Raw genomic sequence first — 17,360 nt, forward strand, 5'->3', positions numbered from 1 at the left:
GGAAAGTGTTTATACATAACCTGGCACATAGTAAACCATAAATAAGTTTGACCTTTTGCTTCTCTTCTGATTAAAACACATTCAGGTTTATATTTAATAAAATATTGGCCAGTTTTACCTGCCTTTTTTAACAACAACAACCAAAAAACAAAACAATTTGTTCTTTTTAGTAGAGTGTATTTTGACATATTATACATACATGAAGTATAACTTCCCATTCTTGTGGTTGTACATGATGTGGAATTATCGTGGTCATGTATGAAACCAGTTTCCTATATGAACATAGGAAAGCTCTGTTCAACTCATTCTACTGTCTTTCCTATTCTCATCCTCCTCCCTTTCCTTTATTCCCCTTTGTCTGATCCAGTGAACTTTTATTCTTCCCTCCCCACCACCCCATTTACAGTTTGTTAACATTCACATATCAGAGAGAACATTCAGCCTTTGATTTTTTGGAATTGGCTTATTTCACTTAGCATGGTAGTCTCCAACTTCATCCTTTTACCAACAAATTCCATAATTTTTTTTCTTTATGGCTGAGTAATATACTTTTGGGTATATGTATCACATTTTCTTTATCCATTCATCTGTTGAAGGGCACCTAGATTGATTCCATAGCTTAGCAATTGTGAATTGAGCTGCTGTAAATGTTGATCTGTCCATGTCACTATAGTATGCTGATTTTAACCTGGAGCAGGGGATGGCAGACTAAGACCGAGGGCCAAATGCAGCCTATCACTTGCTTTTGGAAACAAAGTTTTACTGGAGCACAGTCATGTTCATTTGTTTACATACTGTCATGGCTGCTTTTGCAACAGACCACCTGGCCCTCTTCAGACTGTGAGCCTCTTTTGGCTGGGATCTCAGTGTTAGCCACCTTGTTTAGTTCCAGTAATATATTCTTTTTAAGATTTTATTTACTTAAGCATTTATTTATTTATTTTACATTCTGTGTTCTATTTCTTCCTCTTTTATTTTTCATTATTCCTAGTTTCTGGTATATGGTAACTACTCAATAAGTTCTTATCAAATAAAGAACTGAATGGTTGCAAGTTTCTTAATTAATATTAACAAATTGTCCTACTTAAACCTGCTTCTAGTTTCATGTGACAAGCAGCGTTTCTGATGCTGGACTCACCACACTCTGGTGCTGAGTGTCAGGGCTCTAGGAGGGTGTCGTCTGGGTCATTTTACATCAGCACCACGTTTCTTTGTGGGAACCATGTAGTTATGTCCTGTTTAACTACATAAAGCATTTTAATGAATTTGTCACTTGTCTTTAACATATGTTCATTGAGGAAGGTCTGTTACACTCAGAGACACAAAAAAGAGTACAAAAAATGTTAAGAATCCTGCCACTCAGAAACTTAGGAAAACACCAAAGAGATTTTTATCATCTAAAAATAAGCCATATTATATGTTTCTGTGAATAATACTCACTGTAAATATTTTCCTACATATTAATGAATCTTTGTAGACTGAATTCTCAAAAGTTAAATAATACTCTAATGAAAAATTATATATGTTATGAGAATATTCTAAAATTGCAAACATAGCTAGAGTGACATAAATCTTTGTGCATATCACTAGTCACTGAGTTTTTAGAAAATGAAAGTATTGTAAGAGTACAGAAGTGTTCAGATGTGAGGATAGCAGACACTCAAAGGTCTGCCGTGCAGATATTTACAGCTGTCCCATAACCCCACTTACTGACTAGGAGTTCCTTCTGTAGGTAACAAGGATCAGAAGTAGGCACTGACAGAGAGGAGGCATTTCCACCTTGGTGTCCCCTGGATTATGCCAGATGGTGATTGGATTTGCTGGTCCGTGCTCATGGAGTTCAAGTTGTCTCCATCTACTGTAGTTATCCAGTCCCTTTCTCTGTGCCTGGGGCATGCTTATGTGAAGTGACTTTCCTGATCCCAGTCACGTGCTGGCACAGCTGCAGACACAGCTGCTGCCTCTTCCACTCTAACTAGCTCACACTTCCTGTGATGCAGCTGGGCACATTGCTTCCTCCTCATTGGTGCCCTCGTTATGCGGTCATCTCTTTGAGCACATATTGATGGAAACAAACCTGGTAAAGTCTTTGTGAATAACTGGGCAGAGTTTCCATTATCTCTGTTGGGGGTGAGGGATTGCTTTCACTGCTACTAATTTGAACAAGAGCAGAAATGTAGATTGTAATGGTAGAACAAACCTTAATTCTTGTCAATGCTGTTGGTTTTATTCTTAGGAGACACAAATTTTTGATCTACAAGTTTAAAGTATCTAATCTGAATGACACTAGCTATAATTTTCTGAAGTCTAAATTAGATTTAAATAAATAAGTTGGATGATCTAATTTGAAGACTCTGTTCCAAATGTACTTTATTATGCTATTTGAACATCCATGCAAAACATTTTGGAAAGAAATAAAGAGTACATAAAATAGCCTTCAAAAATATCATCTTATATCCTTGTCAAAAATTATCATATCTCCCCCTTGACAGTTGATCCCAAAGAACCCAAACAATTAGCAGAGTTGATAGTTACTCTTTTCATTGAGTAGTGAAAGGATTTGCACTTTCTGCCAGGCAGTAGATCAGCTGGTGGGATGTGTGGTTGGTTTGCCCATTGGTCATTGCTGCTGTGTGTCATAGGGATCCCAGATAGCCATCAGTGGATGCAAATACCCTTCTTAGAGTAAAGTGTGATGAGGTCTATGGTGTGACTGTGTCCTGTGTTTGGACATGTCACTATCCATAGCCGGACAGAGGAGCAAGACAACAGGACCCACACCCTCCTCAGCCTTGAGTCCTTTCTCACTTGCCTACAGAGAGAGTGATCTGCACTGCTGAGCCAGGAGGCTGCTGAGTGTGGACCTGCTTTTGCAATTGGATGCTCTAGGACTTCATGTCGGATTTCTCTGTATCACGCTGTTGTTTTCTCCATAGGGTGGCGGCAGAGCTAGGAGTCCTGAGCAGTCTGTCAGTTCTGTACCAACAAGATTTCCTACTAAGAAGACTGAAGATTTTATTTTTTTTCCCCCAGGATTCATCCCAGTGTGTAGCCTTGGGGTGGCTCAAGTGGGCAGGATGAACTTCGGAAAGGACGTCAGCACCTTGAAGTACTTCACCATTTGTGGCTTACAAGAGGGCTACGAACCATTTGCTGTTAATACAAACAGGGACATTACCATGTGGCTGAGCAAGAGGCTCCCTCAGTTTCTCCAGGTCCCATCAAACCATGAACATATTGAGGTTTGCTTTTTCTTTATGAATCAGACCATTTCTAAAAACCAAGAATAGAACTATCTTTACATGTAACTGTTCCTGCTCAGAAAATTATTGTAACTGACCTAAAATGGTGACAATGGTATGTTTCATAGTAGTGGATCTAAGCAGTGGTTCAGCCTCTCATGTTGGATACTTGGCCAGTACCTTATTAGGCTGATGAATGATGCCTATATGCCTATATCCTATATGTAGGGAGTGTCGGGCCAGATCTGAGTGAGCACCTTGTGCCATGAATTTCCCATGTCATCTTTAGAGTTAGAAATGGGACTCAGAGAGAGCAGTGACTCTTGTATCTGCAAGGAGTTGGTTCCAGGATCCCTTCAGTTACCCAAATCTGCAGATGCTCAAGTCCTTTTGATAAAACAGCCTAGTATTTATGTGAACCTATGCACATCCTTCCACATAGATGAAATTATCTCTGAGTTGCTTCTAATATCTGATAGTGTATAAGTAGTTGTCATGCTATGTTGTTCAGAGAATGACAACAACAAAAATGGCCTAACTATACTCAATACAGTTGCAGTTTTTTCTGCATATTTTCCATCATCCGTGGGACCTCCAGATAGTCAGGATGGACTGTGCTTCCACAGTGTAGTGTCCTGTGTTCCCTCATCTCTTACTAAATGTGCCACACGTGGATTGTTCTATGGATTCTCAAAACATGATATGGGTTAGTCCTTTTGGGGATCAAGAAATGATACTGGATGGTGGGGGGAGTAGAACGTGAACTACTTCTTCTTCATAGGTAACCAGAATAGATGGCACCATAGACAGCTCCCCGTGTCTCAAGGTCACTCAGAAGTCCTTTGGCTCCCAGAACAGCAGCACCGACATCATGTTTTACCGCTTAAGCATGCCCATCGAGTGCGCCGAGGTCTTCTCCAAGACTGTGGCCGGGGGGCTCCCGGGTGCTGGCCTCTTTGGGCCCAAGAATGACTTGGAGGACTATGATGATTCTGACTTTGAGGTTCTGATGAAGACAGCTCATGGCCATCTGGTTTCTGACCGGGGTGACAAAGATAAAGAAGCTACAAAGCCGGAGTTTAATAACCACAAGGACTACGCTCAGGAGAAGCCCTCTCGTCTGAAACAGAGGTGGTTAGCAGACGAGATAGGACTCTAAGCATGCAGTTATGCTGCAGAGAGAATTATAACACAGGGCAAAGGGTTTTTCCACCCCAGTCTTGTTTACTTTTGTGGGGTCATTCCTGGTTGTAGGGGTCTGCACTGGGCATTAAAGGGCACTGAGGAGCACCCGTGAAGATGCCAGTATTAATTTGTTCCTCCTCCTCCTCTTGTTGTGAAAGATTTTTGCAGGGGTAGATAAATCAACCCAGTGTTCTGTCTGTTAGAGCAGATGTAATCTACTCCAAGAGTTACTTTTTGAGATGTCTGTTTTTACATTCTTGCTTGAAACTTAGACTGTTCTCTCTAAATAGTTTTTTCTGTGGTCAGAAAGATGAGTTGTTTTAGCATCCTTTCCTGGGATAAATCAGGGTTTTTCCCCCTCAGTCTTGTTTACTTTTGTGGGGACATTCCTGGTTGTAGGGGTTGTTTACTTTTGTGGGTAATTCCTGGGCATTAAAGGGCAGTGAGGAGCACCCGTGAAGATGCCAGTAGCACTCCATCCTCCATTAACCACAACCAAGAGTATCTCCACATAATCCCCAAAGCCCCCGAGGAGCACAACTGCCCTGGTTGAGGACCACGCAGTGGGTCGTAGGCAGAACATTTTATTTTTCTTTATTCCTGATTCTCTCCTATCTTTCAGATTTTTGCTTAGAAGAACAAAGCCAGATTACAGCACCAGCCACTCCGCAAGGCTGACGGAAGACGTCCTTGCTGATGACAGGGACGACTATGACTTCCTGATGCAGACTTCCACGGTAGGAGGTGGCAGCCACTGTCGCTGACTCTGCATCTTGGCTCCTGTGCTTCGACTCAGTGTGTCCAGCAACATGCTTTAATGATTTGCTTGTATTTTTAGATATATTTCAGGGAAGGAAAATTTGAAAAAAAAAATATGTTGTGATGTATGTTATGCAATAAGAGAGCTATTTTAGGGAAAAAGTCCTTAATGACACCCCAAATCCAGATTTTGCTGTCCTATTTCTTGATGAAATTTCAGTTTGCCACTTGACTTTTCTAAGTGCATATAGTTTCTTTCATCTTAGATCATCTGTCCTGCTATGTGAGAGCTTAGGTTTTGCTCTCTGCCACTTTAAATTTTCAAAAGTACTCTCCCCAAATTGCCAGTTTTTCCAACAGGAAAAACTGCCCTGTCTGTTGTAGAGCTCCCACATTTGAGTTTGATGTTCACATGTTAGATCTGAACTGCTTCAGAGTGATTGTAAGGTGTCAGAATATACTTATCAGAGATGGGGTGGCCTGGCCTCCGCAAGGAGGCATAGGTGAGTGTTATTGCATAGGCAGATGGATGCTGTCGTTGCATACATATTCCATCTGTAAGTACACATAGGTGTTTATGTACATGTGCAGACACGCATGCACATTTGGGAGTGTGTAGAAACCTCCACTCATTCAGCATGTTTGCTCAGATAGTCTCTTTTCTCTTTTCCATTACTTCTGAGTTAATTCTGGATCTCTGGTATAAAACATTTCTGACTTGTCAGTGTCCGTCTTTCATGCCTACAACATTTTAATCTGCCCAACTGACTTTAAACAAAGAAGTATGTTCTTGGATATTATAAAGAGTCAGGCACCTGCTATCAGTGCGAATCAAAGTACAGTTGCGCTGCTTGGCTATCCAACACCTGGTCTTGCTGTCTCGACAGTACTATTACTCAGTGAGAATCTTTCCCGGACAAGAACCTGCTAACGTCTGGGTGGGCTGGATCACGTCGGATTTCCACCAGTATGATACAGGCTTTGACTTGGACAGAGTTCGCACAGTGACAGTCACTCTAGGAGATGAAAAAGGAAAAGTGCATGAAAGGTTGGTTTTCCTCAGTTTTTTTTTTTTTTTTAAACATAAATGACATCTGAAAAAAAAATTGTAAACCTAGATATTTTTTTTCTTGGATTTTGTGCCCAGGATATATCTATAGGAACAGTATAATCAAGCCATTAATGCCCATGTCCTTTTTGTTACTTCTATAAACCAACAAGAAATCTACTCTATTAAAAGCAAAGAGCGTCCATAAGAATGGGCAATACCTCTGTGTTCCTCAGGCAGCAGCACTCATAACCGGGGTTGTCAGGACTTAGCCTTTGTTTTAGACGCAAGAGGGTGACCGTGAGGTATTTAGCGTGTCTGATAAGCATCTTGGGAAGTGGCTGTGTGGTGGGAAGAGCTGTGGCGGCAGCGTGGGTTGGTAGTTGAGGCCAGGTGGGTGTGTTTGAACTCAGACTGAGGAGCAGTGGGTTCTTTCCTCAGCTTTGCCTTTGACTCGCTGTGTGGCTTTGGGTAAGTCAGTTACACTTTCTGTGCCATTCTTTTTCATTTGTAAAACAAACCAAACTCAAACCAAACCTTCAAAAAAGTGAAGAAGGCTATCTTCCTTGCAGAATAAGACAAGAGAAGATCTGACCATTCGCTTCTCCCCTTTGTGCCCATGCATCCTCTCTGATCTGCTGTGACAGGTCTCAGCTGAGTCCTCCATAGCGTTGCTTTCCTTCTACACCTGCGCCATTCTTCTTGGTGACTGGGAAACTTGCTGACCTACCCTCAAGTTGTCACATGTGAAGTGACTGAGCACTCGAGATGGGGGCCGAGCAAAAAATCCCAGATGAGGAGTATTTTGTATCCAGAGGGGACCCCAAACCCCACGTCTCCAGGAGTATTCTTGGCGGTGAATTTGATTTTAAGAGATGGCAACAATGTAAAGAAACAGCTGGATGGGTGCACTGACAGAGGATCTTGGTGTAGGGAACAGAGGACAGGGAAGGGTCTTTGAATCCTAAGTACTGAGTGCAAAGGGACGCAGCCTGAATTTGATTGTCCAAAACTGGCCTCATCCCAGCCTGTGTGTTCTCCCCTCCTGCTTGCCTGCCTTGGCTAGTCTTGCTACTGTGCTCATCTACAGCCGGAGGAGGAGCGGAGATGAAGCTCAGGGCACTGAACTTTGTACCATCTCCAATAAAGGTTTTGGTGGAGGTCAAAATCAGGTGGAGTTTTGCTGTTAACATCTCTCTGATTTTGTGCATAATTCTAGTTAACTTCGTCTCTCATAACAGATCACCAGGAATTATCCATAAAGGGGCATAATTTTAGCCAAATTTTAAAGATTTTTGAATCACAATTGCTCATGCAGAATTTGCCTAAGGGCTTTGATGGTGTTTGGAAATGAACGTTTCTCATCTCAGAATGAGCAGTTTAAAAAAATGAGATGAAAATTACAAATTTTGATGATGATTAAATAGTTGAGCTTTTTTGAACCTCAGAAAAAGGTCCAGTTTGGTTTGAGTTTTCGGAGAGAAGGTGCAGGTCAGTTCTTATTTGGTTCAAACTCGTTGACTTGTCTCCATTAGGTGTGGAATTTAGAGGCGTGTCAGCCCTGGCTCAGAACGGTCCACCGTAGTCAATGGAGTTTTGCTCAGAATCACAGAATCCGGCCCATTCTGCACCTCTCCCATTACAGCATGAGCTTGTTGCTTGCGCCGCATAATTTAGGTTTAGTTTGCAAGATGTACATGCTTTCTCTTATATCTGCAATCAGACAAAGATAAAAATGTTCTCTCTTCTTTTTTGCAATCCAGTATCAAACGTAGCAACTGTTATATGGTGTGTGCAGGCGAGAGCATGAGCCCAGGGCAAGGACGCAACAACAACGGGCTAGAGATCGGCTGCGTGGTAGACGCTGCCACAGGGCTGCTCACGTTCATTGCCAACGGCAAGGAGCTGAGCACTTACTATCAGGTACGTGATCTGCGATGGCCTCATGCTTGAAGTAGGAAGAGGTGTTCTCACAGTAAAGAGAAACACATTGTGAGATCAAAAGATAAATTAGAAATTAAGAGAAAATGGAAACAAATGGGTTAATCATGTGTGCTTACTTCTGTTGAATATTAACAATGCCCAAGCCATTCATTCCTCTAAAAATATTCAGGCATAATGAAGTACTCCCACTAATTATTGAGAGAAGACACTCATAGGAGAGAGAATTCCCTTGTTGTTAAGAAGAAGATGCCTTCTGTCTTCTTTCTTTCTTAATCACACTCCATGCATGTGTTTGTTGAAGGTGGAGCCAAGCACAAAGCTGTTTCCTGCAGTGTTTGCACAAGCTACGAGCCCCAATGTGTTCCAGTTTGAGCTGGGAAGAATTAAGGTAAGGGAGGCTGTTCCCTAGTATTGAATTTGTTTCATTTCTGTGGGGTCTAACACGTACTTCAGATGAATTCACTGTATTGTCAGTGCTGATGTGGATCAGGCCAGTCACTCTCTGAAGCAAAGATAGCCATGTTTGTAACATAATTCAAAAGAGCTTCTCTTTGATTATCTTAAATATATTATTCAATAACACTAGATTTAGATACAAGAAAAGTGCACAGTTCCAGATGATACAGTGATCACTGGACTCACTGGTTGGCTCATTTGCAGAGGTGGATACTTCAAGTGGTGCTACTTAAAATGGTGGCATAAGCACAGTCCTCTGGAAATGTGGCTGGAAGCACAGCTAAGCTGGTCTGTCAGAAGGAAGAGGTGACCTGCTGGTTGACCACCAACTGCTAATTTAATTGGTGCTCTGGATTATGTTGGCTAGGAGAGGGCTTTCTTAAGGAGAGAATGTATGTAAGAGTAGAAGGGTTGAAAGTTAGGAGTCAGTGTGACTATAACCGGGAATGCCTTCTAGAAGTGACTGGACATTGCTGACCAAGTCCAGATTGAAAGGCCTTGAAGGCCATGCTAAGACCCTGGCACCTCGTAGAGGAGCAGTTATTGGAGATTTGAGTGTAATGAGACTTGTTTTGGAAAGCGAGTTAGTAGTACCATGGAGCGGGGATCTGGCAGCAGCAGGTAGGTGTTGATGATTATAGTTGATGAGACTTGGGAAAGTCAAGTGGGGAGGAAGTGATAAATGAACTGTTTTATAGGAGAAATTGATGGGATTGACAATGAATTGGAACTGATAGGATTTGTCAATTGGAATGACGTAATAGAATCAGGATTTGTTTAAATTTTTTTTAGTTTGGACAATTTGTGGATACTGATGCTACACATAGAAAAGCTTATTGAAATTCACAAAAAGAAGTTGAAATTAATTTTGCAGTTGTAAAATAGAGGTGTCAAGTACACATTGGGGTGAATACAGTATAGTTTTTCCAGTCCTGCTCAATGACCTGGGATGTTCTTAAACTATGAGCACGTACTCTGCCTCTCTAAAATAGGGCTCATGGTATCTGTTTTATAGGGTTAAAATAATTAAAAGTCTTAAACTGAGGCTGATACATAGCATTTTCTCAATAAATTTTTATAAAATACATATGCGTAATACAAATGTACACACACACGTATATACAGTTGTGCCCGCCCCAAAGAAGAGAGCTAGGCTGGAGATGGAGCTTTTAGTCAGATTAAGTCAGGTGGAATTCATCTTTGCAAGTAAGTGAATTCCCTGAGGGTGAATGTAGAGAGTGAGAAGGTGACTGGGTAGAGAAACTGGTGGTACCAACCAAGAGGCTGAAGACACACAGCCGGGAGTGTAGGAAGAGAAGTAAAGGAAGCAGCTCATCGAAGCCGTGCGAAGAGAGGGTTTTCAGAATTGGAGTGGCCACAGTCTCACATACCAGGTGCCACAGCAAGGTAGACTAAAGGAATCCGTAGCTTTTATTGAACCAGGCAGGCTCTAGTGACCTCTCCAGAAGAACTTCAGGGACATGATGGGAGAAGCGTGTGTTACCTTGAATTCAAGATCAAAGGTGAAAGGAAGGAGCAGCAAGTTGTTGCCTGTTATAATTATGGAAAATTTGTCAAACAGTGGCCGTTTCTGAGGACTCTGTTTGGTATTTTGAGTTGTCCATTTGGTATTTCCATCTGGATTTCTAGTTGACATCTTCAGCTGACCATGTCCTCATTGAACTGAGGATCAATGTTCCCCCCACCCTGTCTGACCTTCCCTCTTCCCCATGTTGGATAATAACAAATCCAGTCTCTCAGGCCTCCAAACCCGGAGTCATCCTGGACTTCCCTCCTGTATTTCTGCATCCCAGGTCCAGCCCAGGCAGATCCTCTACCTGCTGATCTCCCCCAGCCTTCCTTCTGCTGGAGACCTTTTCTGACCTCTGTGATGTCATATCTCATCCAGTCGACTCCGGTTGTGTCTAGATAGGTTTCTAAATCACCTTTGCCCATATTCTTTTTTTTTATGGCTCTTTTTTTTATTATTAGTTGTTCAAAACATTACAAAGCTCTTGACATATCATATTTCATACATTTGATTCAAGTGGGTTATGAACTCCCGTTTTTGCTCCGTATACAGATTGCAGAATCACATCGGTTACTTTGCCCATATTCTTGCCATGCAACTGGGTGACTCTCACTGCTTAAAAACACAAGTCAGGTCAGATCAGTGCACTGCCCAGAGCCCCGGAAGCCCTGGTTCCTTGAGAATGAAACCTGGCTGTGGAGTCCCTGAAGAGACCTGACGTACATTGCCTCTCTGACTTCCTTTCCTGTGCCCTAGCACACTGGCCCCAAGCTCCTCCTCAAACTTCCTCTGCAGGTTCTTTGCCCTGCATATTTCCTCTTCATGGAAATTTCTGCCTCATATATCCACATGTTCCTTTTCTCTTTGGTCTTTCTTTTAATGTCACCTTCTGTGATGACCAATGGTTTATAATTGTTGTCTTATGTTCTGATTTCTCTATTCTGGTTTGCTTCCCACCCCCATGCCATGATATCTCTTCTAACATACTACTTAGTTTATTGTTGATTTTGTTTATTTTATATCTCCAACAAGAAAAATGGAAGCTGGGCCTGGGCATGTAGCTCAGTGGTAGAGTACTCGCTGAGCTAATGCAAGGCCCTAGGTTTGACTCCACTGCCACAAGATAAAAAACAAAAATAAAAAAGCTGTATGAGGGCAGAGTTTTTGTTTATTATGTTCATTGGAATGTTCTCACTACCCAAAACAGGGCTTGGATTTTTTTTTCTCATTTGTAGAAAGAGATAGGAAAGAACTTTAAAGACAAGGCACCTCGAGCATGTGGTAGGAGGTCTCTAGAGAGGAATAGGTGGAAGGTCCTGCAGAGATGGGAGGTCCATATTTGCGTGTAGTCTCAGAAGAGGAAAGCAGGGATGTGTCAGGATCTAAGTGGAAAAATGATCTTTGAGCAAAGGCAAGACCTTTCTTTCCCTAAGATTGGCCAAAGCTGCATTTTTGGAGGTAGATGCGAAATAAATTGTCTTGTTTAATACCAAATTAATTCCATTTTCTTGGTTGATAGCTGGATTTATCTGTTGGGCTGTCACTGGTATATAGTATCAAAGGGAGTGGGTTAAGGTAGAGAGTGTGATGAGGGACAGAGGGTGAGAGGCCATTGCTTTTGCAGCTCTAAGGGATATTGTAAATTCACCCCTCTCTGCTTCCCCATCCCCTAGAACGTGATGCCTCTCTCTGCGGGATTATTCAAGAGTGAGCACAAGAACCCCGTGCCCCAGTGCCCACCGCGTCTCCATGTGCAGTTCCTATCACATGTCCTGTGGAGCAGGATGCCCAACCAGTTTTTGAAGGTGGACGTCTCACGGATAAGCGAGCGCCAAGGCTGGCTGGTACAGTGTCTGGATCCTCTGCAGTTCATGTCTCTCCACATCCCCGAGGAGAACAGGTCAGCCCTGCACATCCTTCACTGTCCTATTGGGAGGCTGCAATCGGACTTGGGCCCAGGGTTCAGAGGTGGCGCCAGGGAATAGACTGAGGTTTGAACAGTCTGGTTGGTATTGAAATCATGATTCTGTATGTTCCAGGTTTAAATCTGTTTCCTGCTCACTTTGTTATATATAAAAAATGATACTTCAGTTGCAAATGCAACTGGTAGTGTCCGGCTCTGTCCTTCCCTCTTCTTTTACCTTGAGAAGACATAGCAGTATTGTCATCTGCATTTCAGACAGTGCACGTGCAGTGTGACTCAGGACTTAGCAGAGTGATGAGATCAGAGTTGTGAGAGATTGAAGGTGGAATCAGGAATCACTTAGTTCAGCTCTTTAGTTTTTAGATGTGAAGAGCTGAGGCCGAGAGTCCTTGATGAAAGAAAGATGTGACAGTGTTGTGAGCCCTTTCAGAACGATTTGTGTGTGTTCTAGACAGGATTAGTAATGACAAAGCATGATAAAAACTCACATAGCTTCACTATGAGTTTCAGTTTTTCCATATGACTGTGAGTTAAATGTTAGAGATTTCACTTTAGCAGCCATATTATTAATAAGGATCTAAATCTATGCTTTTGACCAAGATTTCCCTCCCAAAAGTTAGTCACAAGTTGACTGAAAACATGGCATGAAAACAGCACAAAGACCAACATACTTGTTCTCTTAGATCCTTAATCTAAAAATGGTTGTAGGAGCTATGTCCATTTCTATATCTCTGTATGTACTTGGCATTTCCATTTGATTTTAAGTCCTTTAACATTTACTCTTACGGCCGGGGTGGAGCTCAGTAATGAAGTGTTCCCTTAACTCATGGAGCCCCTGGGCTTGATCCCCAGCATTACCAGAAACAGCAACAGCATTAAACCTGTCGGTTCCTCAAAACATGAAATGCTGAGTCGTCAGGTGCCCCAGCTCTGTTTCTCAGTATGTATTCAAATGAAAACCTGTCCCCACAACTAGTACAAGAATGTACAGAGAATCATCATTCACAGTAGTCAAAAAGCAGGAACAACCTCAGTGCCCACCAATGGATGAGTAGATAAATCTATCCACATTAGTTAACTACAAAGAGGACTAGAGTACAGATAGACACTACAAACTAGAACCTGGCAAACATCATGTGAAGTGCAGGAAGCCAGCCACCAGAGACCGCACGTTGTGGGCCGTAAGAGGCATTGCTTCCATGACAGGAAGTAGACTGGTGGTCACCCAGGGCTGCTGAGGGGTGCTGGATTCCCGCTGGGTGCTGAGAAGTCCTTGGTATGGCTTATGGCAGTGGTTGCAATACTCCATTCATAGGTAAAGATCGTTGGCTATATGGATTACATAAGTGAATTGGACAGTATGCAAATTGTACCTTCACAAAGACATTTTAACATAAAAGAAAGTCAAAGAAAAATTAGATTTGCCACTGAATTATTTTCATTAAGTGTTTCTGTATCTTTGTGAAATACTAGAAAAATACATATTTTATAATGTATTCTTGGTTATGATTAGATTTATTTTTAATTCCATACTTATGTTTTGTGAGGTAACTTTTGTATCAGAATTTTGCATTTGATGATGTTTCTAACAAACACACTGAACAATCCAAAGAAACATAACATTTGGGAAGGAGTATGTCTTTGTGAGGGAAGCACATTCTCTCCCTGCTAAGAGAATTTGAATGTTCTAATATAATGTTTTGATGTGCCATGATCGTAAACTCAAGATACGCCTGTGCCATAGCCTGCTCTGTGGTGGCCATTAATTCAGAAAACCAGGGAGGAGCAATGAAGGATTGAGAAAAGACAAACACTCACATAGAGAAAGCTTGGAACAGGTGGTATTCCATCATCTGATGGCAGAACAGTGACCAGAGTGAGCTCAGCATGTTTATTGTACAGGTTTTTATCATCAAAAGGTTACTTGTGGGAAAGGTTCTGCAAAGCAAACAGACTGAATGATGCAGCCCTGGTGAGACATTAAGGTGTGCTCAGAATTCTCTGTCCCTGGGAGCTGGTGCCTGACCTCAGAGTCCAGGCTGGGCATCACCATAACAACTGGGCAATCTTGACCTTCACCTTGGCCCAGGAACTTCCCTCTGTGCAAACGCAGCCACAAGGCAGTCAGAGGCCATGATCCAAGTCACTGCTCACCACATCTCCCCCTTTTTAAATTTAAAATATAACTAATATATGTCTATTCTGAAGTGTTACATCTGGGGTCAAATGAGCTTGCAGCTGACTGTCTTTTGTCCTGGTCTCATTTTCCCTTTGAGTATGGGAACCCTTACTGCTGTAAGGAGAAATGGGCAATGACCACTCTGGATGCTTCAGCCTGAGCGGGGCAACATATGGCAAGGAGTTTGGGATCCCCCCTAGGAATGTTTTGAACACTTGAGGGATCTGTTGCAAAATTCTGGTTTGGAAAGAACAGGTTGTAAAGTCATCTGAGAGGTGGGTACTTCCATGAGAGAAACAAGGACTCATGAGTATTGGAATGAGATCAATATAAAATAAATAAATATGATGACGATATAGAGACCAGCAATTTTTTCTTTTAGCAGGAGGTGCAAGAGCTAAGAAATTGTATTGACAGATAAGAGCAGGTTGATGTTTTAAGAAATCCTTATTACTTTAACTCATAGAGGATTAAACTTTGGTTTATATCGACACATTAATATTTTATCTTAGGAAAAGCCTTGGATAACTTTAACTGATTGTACTAATTATATACAACCAATTTACTTACAAACTTTCTAAAATTTACCCTTCACAAACCTCCTGCAACTTAAACAAAACTTCTGCAATTTACTTAGACATTCTACAACTTTTTATTTTACCACCTAAAGACATTGTGTATCTAGAAATATTACTTTTTCCTTCTACTTTTTATATTTCTATACCTAGAACCTTCTTATCTCTTACCCTCCTTTTTAAATACTAAAATATATTTTCATACCTTCTCATATCTCTTGTAACTCTTGATCCCTTTTTAAATTTACCTTCTGAAACCCTTATGAAATTTCCAAGTTTCGACAAATTACTCCACTTTAATAAGATGGAATATTTTTGGTTTTTATGGTACTTTGATACCTAAATTATACTTTGTATATGAATTACACCAGATAGACTCTTACCTATTAATAACCTTGTTTTAGTGAAGACACAGACACTAAAGCAAACTCAAGCTTTTTTTCATTTACCAATTTATAAAATGCATTTAATGTTTAAATATATTACCTATGGAATTTAAGAAGTTAAGAGTACTTGATTTTATATTTAGCAGTTTAACTTTGTGAATTAATCAGATATATCCTTTAACAAACATGTTTCTAAAGATTGATCTCATTTAGGTAAATCCAATTTACTTATTCTAACTATAAAAAGCAGGATATCAGACAAGTGTAGTTAATAGTCTTTATCAGATCAGAGTTTACTTTTGGCTCAGATTAGAGTCCTGAAATCCCCCATAAAGATTTTTCAAGGAAAAGAAGATTTGTATATATGAGACAATTCCATTTTTCTCCCTGTGCTGTAGTGTTAGGGAGGAACTAGTTAAGGAAGGGTGGTGGAGTGTGAGATTGGACAAGATAGTCATAAAGGTCCACAAGCAGCTTGAATTCAAAAGTGACCATTTTTTTCCCTTCAGTCTCAAGCCAGTTTTGAATAATTGCCACTGCAATTTACATTTTAAATTCAAGTCCAGGAGAGAGAGATCAAGAGATCGAGATTGAGATCTATCTGGCAGAAGCTGAGAAGCAAGGAAAGCTGCTGTTTTGAGCTTGAGAAGCAAAACCTCATGCATAGAGCATTTTAATTATTTTTTCCTTTTACGCTTACATAGAGATTCCTTTCTTTGGATCCAGCATGGCCTTTGTTTACACCAGGTATAAACTTGCTCCTCACCTTTCTTTATCTGACATGTCCTCAGAAGCATCCCCTCATCTAATCACTGTTCTCCTGTGTCCGGTCCGTGTTCAGGTGCCAACTACCACGGCCTGCTCTGCTGCAGTTGTTAATTCACAGACTGTTAAAGTGTGATGGGGGAATTGAGAAAAGATGAACACACACATAGAGAAGGCAGGGACCAGGTGGGGCACTGTCCTCTGATGGAGTGACAGTGACCCAGAGCTATCTCAGCACATTTATTAGATAGGTTTTTATCATCAAAAGGTTATTTGTGGGAAAGGTTCTGCAAAGCAGGCTGACTGAAGAATGTAGCACTGGTGAGACATTAGGGTTATTTCGTTATGCTCAGAATTCTCCATCCCAGGGATGGAGCTGGTGCCTCAGCTCAAATTCCAGACTGATAGAATTCTGTGCTCTTGCACAGAGCCACCTCAGGCTGGGCATAACCATAGCAACTGGGCAATCTTGACCTGCACTTTTGCCCAGAATGTTCCCAGTGCAAACAGAGTCATGAGGCAGTCAGAGGCCATGATCCAAGTCACTGCTCTCCACACGCCTCCATCTTAATAATGCATAATTTATATTAATTTCCGGTGATAAATATGTATGTAAGTAAATAGATAAATTTTTATTAGAGATCGTAAAGGATTTGAAGTAGTTTTCTAACATACATGAAACACAAATGCATAAATGAGTAGTTGGAATCCAGTTGCAGAGAAGAAAAGTGTAGAAAAATGGCCAACCTGGTGCAGACAACTGCATGGTGGTTCACACCACGACTCGCTGGAACTGGTGGTGAGGTCTCTGTGGGTTTTGTGCTTCCTAGAGCCAAAGAAAAACCCTGATGCATTTCAAAACTTACATTCCAGAAGGAAGGTACCAACTGGTGATGGGGAGGAATCTTCCTCTGATGGCCCAGTAACAGGGCGCCTCCTGGAAAGTGTGAGACTGTGGCATGCAAGTCCACTTTACTACTTATTTTTTTTTTTTTAGTTTTTTTTTAGTCGTTGATAGACCTTTATTTACTTATTTGTATGTGGTGCTGAAAATTGAACCCAGGACCTCACACATGCCAGGCAAGTGCTCTACCACTGAGCCCCAGCCCTAACTCCACTTTGCTTCTTCTTAACATATCTCAGTTAATAGTTTAATTTACTCTTGGGAGGGGACAGTTTTGCCTCCTGTATTAGATAGTCAGTTCCCTGTGGGCAAGAGTCTTGTGTGTCCTATTCCCCATTACATCATCTGTGTACAGTGCTTAATACATAATGCACTCAGTGATACTGGATAAGTATGTAAATGATATATCAAGATATGAAAGAATTTCTTCACTGGGGACTGTTAATGAGTATGATGAATTGT

The 17,360-nt window shown here is 41.4% G+C and overlaps 1 protein-coding gene across 1 annotated transcript in view; it reads left to right on the forward strand.

The window, feature by feature from the left end:
* The window catches only part of Ryr2 (ryanodine receptor 2), a 585,643-nt gene that overhangs the window by 382,124 nt on the left and 186,159 nt on the right, over positions 1–17,360 (forward strand). Inside the window, exons 30-36 of the mRNA XM_076832381.1 lie at positions 3,034–3,242; positions 4,024–4,373; positions 5,050–5,164; positions 6,074–6,234; positions 7,998–8,157; positions 8,480–8,566; positions 11,839–12,065. Coding sequence (XP_076688496.1) covers positions 3,034–3,242; positions 4,024–4,373; positions 5,050–5,164; positions 6,074–6,234; positions 7,998–8,157; positions 8,480–8,566; positions 11,839–12,065 — 1,309 coding nt within the window. The remainder of the gene's footprint in view (positions 1–3,033; positions 3,243–4,023; positions 4,374–5,049; positions 5,165–6,073; positions 6,235–7,997; positions 8,158–8,479; positions 8,567–11,838; positions 12,066–17,360) is intronic.

Source organism: Callospermophilus lateralis, chromosome 13 (genome assembly GCF_048772815.1).
Source record: "Callospermophilus lateralis isolate mCalLat2 chromosome 13, mCalLat2.hap1, whole genome shotgun sequence".
In the NCBI taxonomy this organism is placed as follows: domain Eukaryota; kingdom Metazoa; phylum Chordata; class Mammalia; order Rodentia; family Sciuridae; genus Callospermophilus; species Callospermophilus lateralis.